We start from the raw sequence: 17,746 nt of genomic DNA on the forward strand, positions 1-17,746 counted from the left end.
GTTAAATGTAAATGTTATATATAAATCTAAATGTTAAATGTTAAATCTAAATGTTATATATAAATCTAAATGTTAAATGTTAAATCTAAATGTTACGGGAAACTAAATATTTAGCTAATATGCAAATTTATTGTACGGGTCAACGGAAATACCAAAATAAAAGCTTCAAGAAAACCTCCCGCGCTAAAGTGTGCCGGTCGCGGTCAGGTTCTGTGTTTGCGCTCCTCTTACGGTCACTTTTGACTGCCATGAGCTGCTTCGACTATTCCCTACCAGCATGTCCAGCGATTTAGCTGAAAACATTGGAAGAGCCGTTTTGTCGGCCATCCAACGATTCAGCGGTAATGCACCCTCGACCTCACAAACGCCGCAGCACTTGGTAAGTTTATTGTATAGCATTTTGGACGGGTTGATAGCAGTGTTAGCAAAACTAGCAAAGCTAAATTACTTAGCTAGTCCTCAATTATTTCATTTGGTAGGCAGTAGACAGAGATCGAACATCATACAACTCTATTTATTTATTTGGTTGGTAGGTAACAGTCGTTCTTGATGTAAATGTTTCCTTAGGAATCCAGCAATGCACCTGGACCAAGTAGACCTGCCGTCTCCACTGGGATACCATACTGCTCGGTAGGCCTTCTTACACATATCATTTAGCTGACTAATTTTTGTTTTTTCTTTGGTGTAATATGTCACCTTAAATTAAATCCTGTCAAAGTAATGATTCTGATTCTACATACATTTCATCTTCTTAGGGGTCCATTACTAGCAGTGTCACATCACCACCAACAACATTCACAAGTTTTACGTCATATTTTATTACTGTTTTTGCTGTGAAGTGTCTTTTGATTGCTCACTTTCATATTTTAAAGCTATTGATAAAATATTACTCTAGCTAATCTGTCACAGTACAATTGCCTCAAATTACCCATCTTTTGTTATAGAATTGTGCTCATTGAGATTTTCTGTGCCGTGTGCTAGGATGGTTACCAAGGAAGGCTTCAGATTTCCAAAGAGGAATTGGAAAATGTTCTTTCCCTGAAAACATCTTTTACTGAAGCTGCATCTATCCTTTCCATCTCCAGGCCCACTCTGTATAAGTTACTGCAAGACTATAATATCTCAGAGTCAAAATTCAATGTAATCAGTGACCATGAGTTAGATCAGATAGTGTCCCAGATAAAAACTGAACATCCAAATGTTGGAGAAGTGATGCTGATGGGTCATCTGCGTTCCAAAAACATAGTGGTTCAAAGATGGCGCGTAAGAAAGTCACTGCGGAGGGTGGACTCGGCTGGTGTTCTATCCAGGAGAAGAACTGCAGTTGCTCGGCGAGTATATTCTGTGCCTCATCCAAATTTCATATGGCACATAGATGGAAATCACAAACTGATTCGTTGGAAGTTTGTTGTTCATGGTGCAATAGATGGATACAGCAGGATGTTGATGTTTCTTCAGTGCTCCAGCAATAATCGAGCTGAGACTGTGAAAGCCCTCTTTACTGCAGCTGTTGGACAATTTGGCAGACCCCTGCATATCAGGACTGATCACGGAGGAGAGAATGCTCAGATTTGGGAGGACATGCGAGCAAGCAGGGGTGAAAGCTCTGTCTTAATGGGAAGTTCTGTGCACAACCAGAGGATTGAGCGTTTCAACCGAGACTTAAACAACAACTGTAGCCGCATTTATGCACCTATATTTTATGAATTGGAATCACTTGGTATCCTAGACTTAGAAAATGCAACAGACCTATTTTGCCTTCATGTGTTTCTACCACGAATCAACCGCACTTTGAAGGAATTCAAAGCTGGATATAACAATCACTCTGTTTCCACTGAAGGTAATAGAACTCCCATCCAGCTTTTTGCCTGCGGAACTCATGTGTCTCATCGTCACAACCCAGAACTTTCTACAGCAGAGGTCTCCATACCCTCCTTGTCAAACTCTGAAAGTAGGTTTGTCCCATTAAATGACAGCGATTTACAAGAGCTATATACAAGCATTCACCCTTTTGAAGAAGACAACAATAATGGTAAAACATTGTTTCAACGAACACAGCAGTATATTTTTAACAAACTTGTAAATGTGTGACCTCAACCACAGGATACCAGTGATGTTCTAAAGAGTGATGACACTTAGCATTCTTAAATGCTGTACAGCAAATGCAGTTTTTGTACTACTGCAGAAGCCCCTCCCCTCTAGCAGTGATGCCTCCTGCCACATAAGGACTCAAGAGTTAATGACTGACAGTGACTCATAGGCTATTCAGAAGGCTACAACCACTTTTAGTTTATGGGTAAAACCAGTTATTCAGATTGAAGTAAAGATCAAATTCACACTGTAATACAGTATAACAGTGAAAATTATCAACACGGAACAGTCAGTCTTTAAATCAATTCACAAGATTATCTACAGTATTGTTTTAATCATTGTAAAGTTGCAATAGTCTTAATAAATGTTGCTGTTAGATGTCTAAGTAATCCTGGCTTGTTCTACAAAGCATGTTTAGTATACTCAAATCTATTGAAGCTTTGAAAATTATTACATTTCAACATTAAATGCAGTCAGAATTTATTTCAACTATCTTGTATGAAGCAAAGTTACTTGAAACTACAATTAATGAACAGGATTAGAGTTAACAAACCCACCATTTTAATTTCACTTTTTTGGAACATGTTTAGATGGTGCTGAATAAAGCTCCATTCATGAGTGCTACTAAGAAGCAGTAATGAAAAGCATCATCATCAGCCATTGTTGTTTCATTCACAAAAAGCTGAAGCTCATTTGCACATGTGTGTGCAATCGGGAGATGTTTGCTTTCATCATGAATGAATGTTATTTTAGGAGCTGGTTGAAAACCTATGGCTGGAACCTTGCTGCTCCCGGTGGCAAAAGCCATGATGTGACCAGGCCTCAAAGCCTTCACAAATGCCTCTTCATCCTTGGTAAGAGTCCTTTCTCCAAGTGAGTCTCTCAGCTCTTCATCTAAAAACAAAGAAAAACCACCGTTAACCTGGGGACACTAAAATAGTTCAAGCTTGAGCTAACAACTAAATGATGGCTAATGTTTTTATAAAAAATACAGAGGTTCTGTCTTTGCCTTGCTTGTCAGTTGTAAGCTATCATACATCTTTATTCCTGTTTTGTGTGCGCGCATGTGACATAAAAAGACAAAGTTTTACTTTAGTGTCCCGAATTGTTTCATGGCCAGACTACATTATGTGAATTTCTGCTTACTTTCGACACACTGGAGAAATTCCCGAAATTTGACCACCATCAGCTCCTCTCTAACTCTTCTGTTGCTCCCAAGGACAGAATAGCTTGGCCTGAGAACCCCAGCAATTAAACTGGCTGTCAGATCTTTGTCCTCCCCCCGATAGGTCAAGCAGAACACGCAAACTGGGGTTCTCTCTCAGGAGTGATAAAATCTAGACAGAAAAGTTTAAATAATGGTTAAATTCCAGTTTTAAATATAAAAAGTAGCTCACTCTAAATGATTATAAAATAATGACCAATTGATACAGAAAAAATATAAATCTCACTCCATAGTAGGACAAGCCATCAGTTAGTTGATCGAAACAGCTTTGCCGTCGCAGAACTGCAAGGTATAGAGCTGCATTTTTCACAAACAGATCTTTATTGGCCATGGTGACTGTGAGTGGAAGACCTTCAACTTGATATCGCCATGAGTCGCAGCAGCTGACTGCTTCCTCCAAATCATGTTGAGTTGTTGCATTTACAACCTAAATATTTAAGAAAAACACTTTAAATGTTTGTTTTTTACCAGTGTACACAAATACTGCAGATGGTTCATTTTAATTGGACTCGAAACGTTTTTGTTTTGGTTTATTTGGCTGTATTTCACCAATATTTTTTTTTAACAAAAAGGAAACAAATTGAAAATATAATACATGGAATTGCCTCTAATAACCAAAAGTGTATTTATTATATATTATAAAAGAAGACCAGAAGACTTGTGAATATAGGAAATATTACAATATTCTTGTTATAATATTGCAATTCACCTTTTTCAGATTCTCTCTTAACTCAGGGTCACCTATATCATCCGGTGTTAGGTGTACTTGAAGAATGTCTCCTGACACAATGTAGTCTACTACATGTGGAGAGAGAAAGGCAGGTGCTTCTCCACCTTGCACTATTATCGTGGACAACATCCTGCCAATGGTTCGATATACTCCATTTTGCAAGTGTAGGATGTTAAATTTCAGTGTGCATCCATTTGGTGTAGCTGAAAAATAACACACAAAAAAGTATATTCTGTACAGACCCCAAACTGATATCTTGAGATTACTTTTTTTTTTTTACTGTTTCAGACACACAGAACATAACAGATTTATTATCTGTAGTCATTTATTAACTTGTTAATGTTCTGTCAAACAATGTTCAGATCAGGTGGTTGTTGCGTTTGTAACATTATAAAAACGAGTGTCGTCAACAAGCCTTTAGGCCTTGAGTAAGTAAGTTAGTTAGTTTGACTGTGAAATCCTATTACCTTCAAAAGCACCACTGTCCTGAAAGATGGCCTTCACCAGTAAACGGAAAAACTCCCGCCTTGGCCCCCCAAGGTCAGCAGCATCTTCCTCTGTATCATGTTCATCGCTTGCAAATGTGACATAAAGCATCTCACAGCTTTCTGCAAACTTGGGTCTCTTGAACTGACGCAAAGCAGTCGACCACACATTGGCTCGACTGATATGGAGTTGTCTTGTTCCTGGTGTAATGACTTTCTCACTATGAGCTCTAAGAAGACCTTCAATTTCTTCTTTGCTGAGCTTCTTAAAAGACCTATATAAAAAAGGGACAATGACAAACAGATCTTGGGGAAAAATGGAAATTTGCTGTACATTTGACTCAAGTGCACAGAGTTACAACATATAATTATGTTGTGATAGTCCATATTAAATTAGTCAGAAATGAGCAATTACCTTTGTAATTGTGTAACTGCAAAAAAATGATGCAAGTAAAGATGCAAATAAAATATTCAATTATCAAAGGTTACTTTCAAATCTTACCTTGAAATATGAACTTCACTCTGTCTATCAGACTCTTCTAGGAGGCTACGCTGAATTGCCTCTTCAAGAGCTTCATCTTCCTCCAGAAAAATAGGGCTAAGTAGATAAGAGATATTAGAAATCATAAAACATGTCAGCCTTGAAGAATTTCTCACACTACATCATTAAAAAAAAAAAAAAAAAATTAAATGTAAATCCTAAAGTTGCAGTCATTCAGCAAAAAAACCCCAAACATGCAAATTGGAAACTTGCATCAAAACAATATCCTAAACAACATCTAAAATGAAGGATTTCTTTAACCCCTAGACAACAGCTTACACAAATTCTGCCACATTATATGGAAACATCTGCTGTCCCTCTGCCTGTCCCTCATTTTCACTCTCTTGAATGCAGCTCTCTGTTTCCTGATGCTTGGCCTCACTTTCACCTGGTGTTGTAGACAACGCATGATGCACTGAACAAAGGAAAGAAGGTCAGCATGACTTGCTTCATAATGTTAACAGCCTTTATATATCCTTATATTAGTTTAAGTGAAAGTTGGGCACATATTCCTCCTTGGCTGTAATCACCTGTGATAATTCGTAAACATTAAAATGGTAAATGGCCTGTATTTGTATAGCGCTTTTACTAGTCCCCCCTAAGGACCCCAAAGCGCTTTACACACCCAGTCATCCACCCATTCACACACACGTGGAGGCTACAGTTGTAGCCACAGCTGCCCTGGGGCAGACTGACAGAAGTGAGGCTGCCATATCGCGCCATCGGCCCTTCTGGCCAACACCAGTAGGTGGTAGGTGAAGTGTCTTGCCCAAGGACACAACGACCGAGACTGTCCAAGCCGGGGCTCGAACCGGCAACCTTCCGATTACAAGGCAAACTCCCAACTCTTGAGCCACGATCGCCCCAATCGGACAAATTAACGATGCTCTCATCAAACAAACCCCCCAGGAATTATTACGCACTGCAGTAACAAAATCTAACTGGTCATCGAGCTTAGAACCTCACTAGGTTTTCATTCACGTCACATACCTCGTCTTCTCCGGCAGACTGGACTTTCAAAGTCACTATCAGACAGCTCTTCTGGTTCCTCCTGAGGGAAAAGAAAGCATGTTCTACATAAAATCAAATACAGTTGCACCAAATCACTGGTAACACAGAGGCACATGGCTGCACTAAAAACTGTTTACACCTGCTGAAACTGCAATATTAATTAATACAATTAATAAAATTATGTTAAGGGAACAGACTCACTTTTTAGACAATAAATATTTCTGCACTGCAATATAAAATGTTTACCTGTGCAGGTTTTTGTATCCCTGCCATTATATAGAGGCAGGTGGTGGAACAAATCGAGCCAACTTCTTGGCCACCCCAAAGAAAACTGCTAGAAACATTTGGTTTCATTAGTCGTTTACATCCTCTAATTGTACTCAAATACTCAAAAGGGAATGTCTGGCCAGTTGACAGTGCAAATGTTCTTCTGAAGATTGCTGCTATTTCTTCTCTAAGTTGTGCTTCAGACCAGTCAGATGTAAAGGAGATCTTCCCAATAAGGCCATCTTGTGCTAGTTTTGCTCGTGAATCTCCTCTCGGTATGAGAAACGTTGATGCTGAAGACAAGGGCAAGCACACAACATCTTTTGTATAGTGTTTGCAGGTCTTGTTTTTTCTCACAAAATGTGAGCGCGTAGCATGAGCTTGAGGAACTGATGGAAGAGGAACCTGAAATGAATTCAAACACAGATACAGATAGACACCTATGCATTACAATACATCCGTAAGGTTTCTGTTATCTGTTCATTAAAAACAAACAAACTGTAGACTCAGACCATCTTACTATTGTCTACCCATTACACAGAAAACTGAACCTTTTGTATCTTGTAGATTAGCATTTGATGATTGTTGGTCAAGTTGGTGATTCAGTTCCCAGGTGCTCTAATCTAGAGCTCCCAATGAGTTTATCCGACTATGACTGTGTGCGAATGTTGGACAGAAAAAGTGCTTGTATTAATCTGTGCCTGTGAATGGGTAAATGAGATCTGTTGTATAAAAGTGCTTTGAGCACTCAATTAGAGTAGCAAAGGCCTGCAATTAGGTCAGTGTGTATTTGGACCCTAACAAGTTTTATTTTGTTGCCAGTTTACTGAAACATATTCCAATCAAAATTATATCATGGACATGATGTGCAGACTCAGCTTTAATTTAGGGTATCCATATTAAAATGATGATGTCATTACCAATTAAGCAGATAAAAGGCCTGGAATTGATTTGAGACGTAGTGTTTGCATTTTGAAAATTTTACTGTGAACAGACAACATGCGGTCAAAGAGAACATAACAGAAAAAAGAAAATTAAGAAATTAATACAGCCACTACAGTGACCATCAAAACGATGAAAAATATTGACGTAAAATTTATTTTGCGACACCACAGAACAAATGATAGCGTATAATATGAAATGATAGATGTTTTCATATCGTCATATCGAACAGCCCTAATACAGAGGGTTCACTGCAAGGTGCAAGCCACTCATAAGCCTCAAGAATAGAAAGGCTAGAATGGACTTAACAAAAAAAAAAAAAAAAAAACCATCTAGTAAAAGCCAGCTAAATTTTGGAAAAACATTCTTTGGACAGATAAAACCAAGATCAACCTCTACCAGAATGATGGCAAGAAAAAAGTATGGAGAAGGGTGGAACGACTCATGATCCAAAGCATACCACATCATCTGTAAAACATGGCAGAGGCAGTGTGATGGTTTGGGCGTGCATGGCTGCCAGTGGCACTGGTAGTGTTTACTGAATATGTGACACAGGACTGAAGCAGCTGAATGTGTTCAGAGACATACTTGTCTGCTTAAGTCCAGCTAAAAGTAGTCACATTGATTGGGCAGCATTTAATAATAAAGATGACCCAAAACATACAGTCCAAGCACCCCATGACTTTAATAAAGTAAAGAAATAGAATATTCTTGAATGGCCAAGTCAGTCACTGGATTTTAACCCAATTGAGCATACATTTCAGTTGTTGAAGACTAAATTTAGGACAGAAAGGCCCACAAACAAACAGCAACTGAAAGCCAATGCAGTAAAGGCCTGGCAGAGCCTTAGTAAGGAGGAATGCCAGCATCTGGTGGTGTCCATGACTTCAAGACTTAAGGCTGTCATTGCCAACAAAGGGTTTTGAATAAAGTAATAGAAATTATCATTTTATTTTCAGTTATTTAATTTGTCTAATTACTTTAGAGCCTCTGAAATGATAGGATTGTGTTTACAAATTAATTTTTCCCCCTCACATTTTTATGCATTCATTTAGTCCAACCCACTGAATTAAAACTTAAAGTCTGCACTTCAACTGCATTGGAGTAGTTTCATTTTTAATTCATTCTGGTAATGTACAGAAGCAACATTAGAAAATGTGTCTGTATCCAACTACTTATGAACCTGACTGTATATCAAAACCAGTCAGCTAAGATAAGATAACATACCTTTATTAGTCCCACAAGGGGAAATTTCATGATAAATGAATTAAATGATATGTGTAAGAAGGCCTACCGAGCAGTATGGTATCCCAGTGGAGACGGCAGGTCTACTTGGTCCAGGTGCATTGCTGGATTCCTAAGGAAACATTTACATCAAGAACGACTGTTACCTACCTACCAAATAAATAAATAGAGTTGTATGATGTTCGATCTCTGTCTGCTGCCTACCAAATGAAATAATTGAGGACTAGCTAAGTAATTTAGCTTTGCTAGTTTTGCTAACACTGCTATCAACCCGTCCAAAATGCTATACAATAAACTTACCAAGTGCTGCGGCGTTTGTGAGGTCGAGGGTGCATTACCGCTGAATCGTTGGATGGCCGACAAAACGGCTCTTCCAATGTTTTCAGCTAAATCGCTGGACATGCTGGTAGGGAATAGTCGAAGCAGCTCATGGCAGTCAAAAGTGACCGTAAGAGGAGCGCAAACACAGAACCTGACCGCGACCGGCACACTTTAGCGCGGGAGGTTTTCTTGAAGCTTTTATTTTGGTATTTCCGTTGACCCGTACAATAAATTTGCATATTAGCTAAATATTTAGTTTCCCGTAACATTTAGATTTAACATTTAACATTTAGATTTATATATAACATTTAGATTTAACATTTAGATTTATATATAATATTTAGATTTAACATTTAACATTTAGATTTATATATAACATTTAGATTTAACATTTAACATTTAGATTTATATATAACATTTAGATTTAACATTTAACATTTAGATTTATATATAACATTTACATTTAACATTTAACATTTAACATTTAAATATAATATTTACATTTAACATTTAGCATTTAGATTTAACATTTAACATTTAGATTTAACATTTAAAATCCTGTTTTAAATATGAAAAGTTACAAATATTTTACTAAATGTTGTAAAAAAATGACTCGAAAAAACATGTTTTTGTAAGATTTAGAGCTAAATGTGGAAAAATGTTGCTGTTAATTTCGGCATGTTTCAGTTTACAAACGGCGCCCCATAGTAAATAGCCACAATTTTTTTTTAAACCTGAGTTCAATTACACTAGTTCACACACAGTCCTTATTACTCCCAGACCTGTTGAATGAAGAAGTCACTTATATAGAAGCTGTCTGATAAAGCGAAAGAAGCTAAAGGATCTCAAAAAGCAACACATCATGCCACAATCTAAAGAAACTCAAGAACTGAAGGGAAACAAAGTCATTGGCATCTATTACAAAGATGTTGCAAACTAGTTTCTAGGGATTCAGGATCCAGCAAACTACAGTGACAGCCATTACCCACAAATGGAGACAACTTGGAACAGTGGTGAACCTTAACCAGAGCAACCTACCAAATTTACTCCAAGAGCACATTGTTGACTCATCCCAGAGATCACAAAAGAACCCAGAAAAACATGTAAAGAATTGCAGGCATCACTTGCCTCAGTTAAGGTCGGTGTTCATGATTCAACAATAGGAAAGACCATTAATGACCAAAAAGAACACAAAGGCTGCCAAAAGACAACAAAAGTTGAACTTTTTTGGTGCTGTTAAAGTGATGGTCTGGAGCCACTTTGCTGCTTCAGGATGCTGTAATTGATGGAGCCATGAATTCATCTCTGTAACAGAAAATCCTGAAGGAAAATGTCCTGCAGTCGGTTTGTGCCCTGAACCTCAAGCACACCTCCACCTCTGAGTGGCTCAAAAAAAAAGAAGCTAAATTAAGATTTTGAAGTCACCTTATCAAGGTCTGGCTATCCAATCACATTGAGATGCTTTGACATGACTGTGAACAGCCCAGTAATGCTCAAAACTCCAGTGTCACTGAATTAAAACAATTCTGCAAATAAGATAGGGCCAAAATTCCTCCACAGCGATGTAAAAGACTCATCGCCAGTTATTGCAAATGCTTGATTGCAGTTGTTGCTGTCAAGTGGTTTAACAAGCAATTACTTTTCACGTAGGGCCACTTAGGTTTGGATAGCTTTTTTTTTAAATACATGAAATCATCATTAAATGTCTGTATTTACTCAGGTTATCTTTGTCTAATTTTAAAATTTGTTTGATGATTTAAAACCTGTAAGTGTGGGAAATATGGAAAAACTTTCATAGATGCTCTTCTGCATACCTGGATTGTAATGAGTGGTTATTTGAGTTGCTGTTGCCTTCCTATCAGCCTAATGCTGCCGGGTCACTCTCCTGTGACGTCTGGCATCAACATCACTTAGAGAACTGCCACTCACTGGGTATTTCCTCTCTATTGGATCATTCTCTGTAAACTCTGTAGATATATTCTGTGGAAAAATCCCAGTGGATTAGCAGTTTCTGAAGGAAAAGCCTGTCTGGCACCAACAACCAGAGTGTCAGAGTTACAATCAGAGTCACTTAAAGCACTTTACTTCCCCATTCTGATACTTTGTTTGAACTTCAGCAGGTTGTTTTGATTTGCAAAGAGTTGGTGTCATATGATTTGCCAGTTAAATATTTGTGTTAACGAACAGCTGAAACGTTGTACCTAATGATGTGAGTGGAAGTCTAATGAAGTCTAGAAGTTTCTTTTCATATGGGCTGTCATTTAATGTCAAACCATGGTCTCACAGTTCTACTTAAATTACTATTTTTGATATTGTTCTTCCGCATCGTCCTACTTCTTCCTCCTTTACGTCACATTGCTTTCACCAGTTATTGGTATCAACCTTCAGCTCTCGCTTGCTTTCTGAGTCCTCTAAACTGTCTTGTTGCAGTTTAATTACCTCAGAAAAATTTTGCGTTGTGTTTGATAAATGACGTCTGTGCTGTATTGATATCTACTTCTGCCTCGTGTTATTAGAAGTTATGCATTGCATGCGAATCACTGTGGAAAAATGTGTTTAGGGAGTGATCGCATGTTTATCATTTTGAAATACAGTTAAATAGGATCTGCAAATTGTGTCTAAGTAGGTGAAACTTGTTTTGCCAAAAGGATGATTGATTCAGTTTAGGACACTGAAAATATGGTCTTGAGAAATGGGAGTTAATGGGAGTTTTTGTAGGTATGTGTTTGCAGAATCACAATACTAATTACTAAATTAATGCTGTTAAAAGATAACAATAAGATAAAATATACTATATTTATCTCAGGTGTGGGAAATTCTTTTGTTACACCACTTCAATAATAAAAACAGCAACAATGATAATAGCATTAAAAATTATAATAATTAAGCATTTCAGAATCAACAAAGCAAAAGTAAAATTCTAAAATTCAGTAAATAAAGTTTTGTTACCACATAGGATTCAAATAAAATGTCTAAATGAGCATACAGAACATTCAGATGATTTTCTGCTTTACACGTGTTGTACTGTAGTTATTGCCTGCGGTATGAAGGGTTTTCCGTTTCTGTCCTCGTGGCAGCAGAGCTGAATTGGTCTGGTAGAGAAGGTTCTCCAGTAAGTCTTGTAGAGGGTGGTTAGAATTATCCCAGATAGAAAGCAGTTTGTTAAGTGACCTCCTGTCCACCGCAGTTTTAGAAGTGTCCACCTTCCAGCCAGTGCCTGCTCACCCTCTTCTTGTATACAGCCTCTTCTAGTTCAGCCTGTTGTCGATGTGTTACTTGTAGTCGTCCACCACGCCAACATCTTACCCCAGGATAGACACAGGCCATGTAGTCTTCATCTTCCTTCTGAAGTTGATCCCCAGCTTTCTGCTGTTATTTACATTTAGAAACATGATTCTTGTTAGACCACGGCACAAAACCATCCACTAGTGGTGTGTAGCTTCCTCTTGCCCATCACTTATTCATCCAGACACTGCAGAATCATATTTCTGTTGGGCCTGTTGGGGCCTTAAAAAGAAAATTTACAGGTAGCCTTTCAAACCAGTATTTTTCACCATTAGAGTGTAAATAATCTCACACCAACAAGAAACTTACACACTCAACTCGGTCATATCACGGCCAACAAGTGGACACATTAGGCCAGAATGACAGACGTATAGAAGATCTACCTATTTTCAAAGAGTAACAGGACAACCTGTTAGTCTTTAGACAGGTTGTCCTGTTACCCTTGCTTCATATATGCTTTTTTGCCATTCAGAGAATATCGCTATGTATTTTTAAGTGGAGTCCAGCCTGAAGTTTGTATATTTGCAAAGTTTTAGAAGTATAGAGTAAGTGTACATTAGTTTCATTTTAATAATTTATCAGCATAGTAACCTACCTACTGCAGAGGCTTCCACTCAGTTTCGAAGCAGAAAAGTATTCCTGGTTCCACTGGGGCTCGAACCCAGGACCTTCTGCGTGTAAAGCAGACGTGATAACCGCTACACTATGGAACCAGCTGATTGTCCTTTCCGAAGTGTAGCATAATAAAGAATACGCGATACATCTAACGTGGCTAATAATTGCTTGTTTTTCCAATATGATGAAGGAAAGCCGCTTCGAGAGTCCGCTGGTATTCGCTGCTCTTTCAAGCGGTTCCCTGTGCTTCGCTGCTTTTTAGACAAAGTGACGATGAGTGTCAGTCTCTCCCAGTAAGTCATCTCGCTCGGATACTAACCTAACTACGTCCTAATCTAACCTAGCTGCTGCTGTTTTTAGTTCCAGCGCCAGTGGAGCCCCCCTTTTCTTTTTGCTTGTTTGACCGATCACACGTTATGGTAGCTAGCACCGAGGTGCTACTTGTGAGCTGGAAATAATCGAGCGGGGCGAGTCGCCTCCATTTGTCCGTGTGTCCAGCCTTCCGACTGCATGAACTAACAACATACCAAGTCAGGATTAGCGTTTCTAGCTTAGGAAGCACTCTTGGCTTATCCGGCTAGCATGGCTCAAGTGTGTTTGTTGCTCAAACATGTGATTCCAGTCTTGAAAACCTCTTTTGCCACATAGCTGAACACTGTAACTGTACTTCAGTGTATTGTGAAAAGAGGAAGCAGGCACGATGTTAGATCAAAGACTAACTGATAGCCAGACACACTGAAAGTTATTATTTACCTTGGCCATGTGTTAAAAACACACATTTAATGCTGTAATATTTACACTACTTAGCAGGTTTAATCATTACACATGGCTGTATGTGACATTTAGACAAGCAGAATAACGAGGCAGAGAGCAGCAACAAGCAGGGTATTTAAACATGTCCAGCAGAAGCAGTCTAGCTTTTTTAACGCTGTCCTGCTTATCTGTATCTGTTGTATCTATTGTGCATTATTCATCTCAAGAGCTCCAGAGGTGCCCATCAGAGGGTTCAAATATAAATGCCTAAGCGCTCTCATCCTCTTGCTAAATTGTGATAAGTGTGTTTGCTGCTGATTGGTGAGGCTCCTCAATCAGGCTTCTGTTCAAATGGCCGGTCCCTCCTGTTTTTTTATGCTCCTGTGGGGTCTGAAATATGTATTCATATTTATGTTCTTTGCAATGACTTGATCTTCAATCATGCACACTATAAGTTATTTGTTCCAGAGGTTTTCCTTTCGCTGGCCTCTTGAAATCGCCTCAGCATCTCATTCTTCCATTTTTAGCTGTTTTGACTCCAGCTTTCTTCGGTGCCAATGAGGGAAGGGGAGTCAGGCTGGCTGAACAACGTGGGGATGACAGCTGCGTCTGTTTATCATGTGGGGTACAATAGCACACCTTGAGAGCCAGCCAGAGCTTGTATTCTCACTGATCCAACACAGCAGGCCAGAATTAATCATATAGATTCATATGTGGGCAGGATCAAAATGCAAGACATGCTAGATCTGTGCCACAGACTTCATTTGACCAAATGGTATCTGTGTATGACGCTAGACAGGCCATACAGTATCACAAAGTAAACTTGGAAGTTAAAAGTTAAATTGCTAAGGAGATATTTTAAATTATTTTGTTAAAAACACTGAAAAGCTTAAATTGCTTACATTTTCTGCTCAGTTCCCTGAATCCCAGTGTATTATCTTTGTCTGATAGAAACTTAAAGTATGACACAAAACTCAAATAAGATAGCAGAATTACCTTTCATAAAAGAACTTTTTAATAAAAATTGTTTTTTTATGTTTAAACTCTCTTGTAAAGTAAATAGAGTTATTCATCTAAACACCTTGTAGCCTAGACTATTTAACAGTTTTTAAATAGTCATTTTCAAACAATTTCAGTCTTATAAATATTAATTTTCTACACAATTTCCTACCTGACCTCTTTACAATGAGCAGGTTTTTTTTTAAAAGTATGTATGTAAGATTTAAAAAAAAAATCTTTATCCCCCAAATGAGAAATCACTGTGTTAAAGCAGCTAAAACATGAAAAGCAACTTAGCTCAGTAACATGTGTACAGTATCACAAAAGAAAATAGCTTGAAAAGTTTTAAATAGAAAAAACAATAAGTTAAGAGCTCAATAAATGTAAATATAATATAATAAGTGCCTTAAATCTGATGATTTGGTGAAGACTTTTTGTACGTGTCCTTGTGGCAGCAGAGTGCAACAGAGAAAGTGTTCAGCTGTGTGTCCAACAAGTGCTGCAGAAGGTGGTGAGGATCCATTAACTATCCGTAGCCATTCACTACATCTTCACTCATTTGGATGACCTCCTCATCAGCTGATGGAGGAATCCAGAAAGTGTGTTGACTCTAACTGGGGCAATAGCGATGCTAAAATTCATCAGCGAGTTAAATGGATGCATTAAAACAGCTTTACTCAGTGTTTAGACCCCACAAACATTCTTTCACAGTACCGTGCTTCGGAATGATTTAATTTACTGAATTAATCCAAATTTTTACCTTCACAATATGCATACTTTCTGAGTCAAAGACCCTAGAAGTACACCAGAGGCTCCAAATTCATGACTGTTAAAAAATGCTGTGAGTTGTTATAGCTATTTATCCCACATTATATGATGCACTTTTCAAAGTTTTCTCAAGTGATAGAACATCCAGGGCACCATTGCTGGGCTCTGTTACTCTGGACCATGAACATTCAATTGATGCAGTTTTGTTATTGAAGCTATAATGTATCTAGTGGAATCGATGCTCATAGTTATTCATAGGACGAAATTGTCGTCAAACAGATTTGGTTTCAGTTTTTAACAGACATCAAATGTGTTAGTCATCCCTGAAAATTTTATGTGGATATGTCCTCTACTTAAGCAGTTACAGATGTTTAAAATGCTGGGCAAAAGGGTCAGCTAAGCCATTTCCTATGTACTCTGTATATAGGAATTGGCTTATCTCACCTATGTACAATTTTGAAATTAAGTCTTATATTAATTTCCATTTATAGATCAGATTGAATTATCTTAGAGCTATGTTCATTTTAAAGGACATTTTGTGTTTCTGGTGTCAAACAGAGATACTGAAAGCATTGTTTTCTTTGTAGCACATTTGTAAAGATTATTTAAAATTGCTTCTTTTTTGGCTTGAATTTTAACTTCACCAGCTGTCAATCACCTTAATAGTGCGTGGAATGAAACAGGATCAAGGTTTGGGACCAAGTTTTTTGTCAAATGAGGACATATCTGCATGTACTTACATGTCCACTATTGATGCTAGGCAGTTCCAAATGCCATTTCTTGGACTTGTAATAAACTGCAACTTAAAAAAAAAAAATTGGATTATTGCCGAGAGTTGCACCAGCAAAATTTTCTAAAAATAAATAAATTAAGATACACAGAAGTTAAAAGTAAGGTCTGTGTTGTAATTTTAGATTTATATTTACAAGTAATGTGATCACAGTAAGAGAAGTTTTAAATCATCAGTACTCTCTGCCAAGGAAACCCCTGTTAGGGACGCTCCTTTCAGGATACAAATGTTCAAATTCTGGGCAGAGAAGACAAACAGCGGGAGTGAGAGGTAAAGGGGGCTATCTGCATACGTCTGAAACTGACCGATGCCACAAACTATCAGCCCTTTTATAATGCAGTCTTACGATCCCTTCCGAGGCAATTCAACTCCCATTCACACCTTGACCCATGTGACCTTAATGACTCACACAATGGCAGGTTGTGGCACTCTCACAGAGAATTCACACCTTGGCTCATGTCACCCTAAAGACTCACTGGATGACTGGGTGGGTCAGTATCACCTCCAAGGTGACAACTTCAGTTAAGGTTAAATACCTGGGAATCATATCACCTTTTAGAACTAAAGAAGCCTTTCAGATCAGAATGTCTTCATGAACGTTATAAAAAGAAGGCCAGTAGCTTTTTTCTCAAGCACTTAGGACAAGGATGACTGGCTGGACCTTATCCTATCTGACTTTGGGCTAGATCAGAGACAGGTAAAAACACTTTCACAGTGAGTGGAAACCAGAATACCCAGGGGAAACCCACATTGCCACAGGAAAAGCATGCAAACTTCACACACAAAGGCCGCAGCCGACCATAAGGTTCAAACCAGGGGCCTTAGTACAAAGCGAGAGAGCAATCTGAGTCCTGAAATAAACAAAAGATTGGAATATGTTTGCCAGTGAGCAGATATGGATCAAAACAGTGCTCGATTTGAAATGCTTTAAAATTGGCTTAGTGTTAATGTTAAATGTAAAAAAATATATATTTTGTTTGTTTACAAGAAATCTCCACAGGGCGTCTTGTTGTGGAATATTGCTCCGTAGTGTCACTTGTGGTCAAATATTCCAAAGCATGCCTTTAACACAGGACTGAAAACAATGCATTTTGGATATATTTGTATTGAAGACAGCATGGCAATGAAACTATTCTCCCCCCCCTTACAGCAACAAGGTCCTAGGCTTGAATCTGGCAGCTATATAGAGCCTTCCTTTCTGGGGAGAGTATCTTCTGTCTGTGTGGGTTCTGTTATGGACTCCGGCTTCCTCACAAAGTCCACATACTTGGTGATTATTGTAGGTCGGAATGTGAGCATGAATGATTATCTGTCTCTATGTTAGCCCTATGATAGACTGGTGATGTGACCTTGGTATACCTCACCTCTCTCCCAGTGACAGCTGGTATAGGCTACAGCTTCCCAGTGACCCTGAATTGGATAATAATAATAATAATAATACATTTTATTTAAATAGCGCCTTTCAAAGCACCCAAGGACACTGTACAACAGATAAAAACTGGAAATATACACAATGATAAAAATAGAAGATAAAAGTTAAAACATACAGAAATTTAAGAATAGGCAATTTTAAACAGATGAGTTTTGAGGGTGGACTTAAAAAGAGAGAATGAACTAATATTTCTGAGGTCCGGGGGTAAGACCTGCAGGGGTTCCGTTGAGAGCGACCAGAGGTGGA

General features: G+C 38.2%; 2 protein-coding genes and 1 non-coding gene across 3 annotated transcripts; 1 reads left to right on the top strand and 2 right to left on the bottom strand.

The window, feature by feature from the left end:
- Positions 1 to 151: 151 nt before the first annotated feature.
- On the top strand, positions 152 to 2,306 carry LOC146639075 (uncharacterized). The gene is made up of 3 exons (XM_085373033.1): positions 152 to 379; positions 568 to 630; positions 982 to 2,306. Exons 1-3 carry the CDS (start codon positions 278 to 280, stop codon positions 2,089 to 2,091), a joined length of 1,275 nt encoding a protein of 424 aa, XP_085229159.1. The 5' UTR covers positions 152 to 277; the 3' UTR covers positions 2,092 to 2,306.
- Positions 2,307 to 3,265: 959 nt separating this feature from the next.
- LOC146639076 (uncharacterized) lies at positions 3,266 to 9,065 on the bottom strand. Its single transcript, XM_085373044.1, has 10 exons — positions 8,838 to 9,065; positions 8,587 to 8,649; positions 6,330 to 6,755; positions 6,063 to 6,123; positions 5,352 to 5,487; positions 5,034 to 5,129; positions 4,514 to 4,806; positions 4,026 to 4,249; positions 3,543 to 3,743; positions 3,266 to 3,428 (listed from the first exon to the last, which is right to left on the bottom strand). The coding sequence occupies exons 1-10, from the start codon at positions 8,937 to 8,939 to the stop codon at positions 3,288 to 3,290; spliced, it is 1,743 nt and encodes a 580-aa protein (XP_085229170.1). The 5' UTR covers positions 8,940 to 9,065; the 3' UTR covers positions 3,266 to 3,287.
- A 3,718-nt stretch (positions 9,066 to 12,783) lies between these two features.
- Positions 12,784 to 12,856, bottom strand: trnav-uac (transfer RNA valine (anticodon UAC)). The gene has a single exon. It is a non-coding gene; the product is annotated as a tRNA-Val (tRNA).
- Between the last annotated feature and the right edge of the window lie 4,890 nt (positions 12,857 to 17,746).

The sequence above is a fragment of the Diplotaxodon limnothrissa genome, linkage group LG2 (assembly GCF_057381915.1).
Source record: "Diplotaxodon limnothrissa isolate DT_005_m linkage group LG2, D_limnothrissa_male_GT1.1, whole genome shotgun sequence".
Taxonomy (NCBI): Eukaryota; Metazoa; Chordata; class Actinopteri; order Cichliformes; family Cichlidae; genus Diplotaxodon; species Diplotaxodon limnothrissa.

What these genes read in the sequence shown, in the direction of transcription:
- LOC146639076 (XM_085373044.1), bottom strand. Translation starts at nt 8,939, where the DNA reads ATGTCCAGCGATTTAGCTGAAAACATTGGAAGAGCCGTTTTGTCGGCC. An exon ending in AGTGAAGTTCATATTTCAAG is followed by an intron (nt 4,807 to 5,033) that starts GTAAGATTTGAA and finishes TTTTTTATATAG; the next exon opens with GTCTTTTAAGAAGCTCAGCA. An exon ending in ATGGCTTGTCCTACTATGGA is followed by an intron (nt 3,429 to 3,542) that starts GTGAGATTTATA and finishes TTTTCTGTCTAG; the next exon opens with ATTTTATCACTCCTGAGAGA.
- LOC146639075 (XM_085373033.1), top strand. Translation starts at nt 278, where the DNA reads ATGTCCAGCGATTTAGCTGAAAACATTGGAAGAGCCGTTTTGTCGGCC. An exon ending in CACAAACGCCGCAGCACTTG is followed by an intron (nt 380 to 567) that starts GTAAGTTTATTG and finishes ATGTTTCCTTAG; the next exon opens with GAATCCAGCAATGCACCTGG. An exon ending in CTGGGATACCATACTGCTCG is followed by an intron (nt 631 to 981) that starts GTAGGCCTTCTT and finishes GCCGTGTGCTAG; the next exon opens with GATGGTTACCAAGGAAGGCT.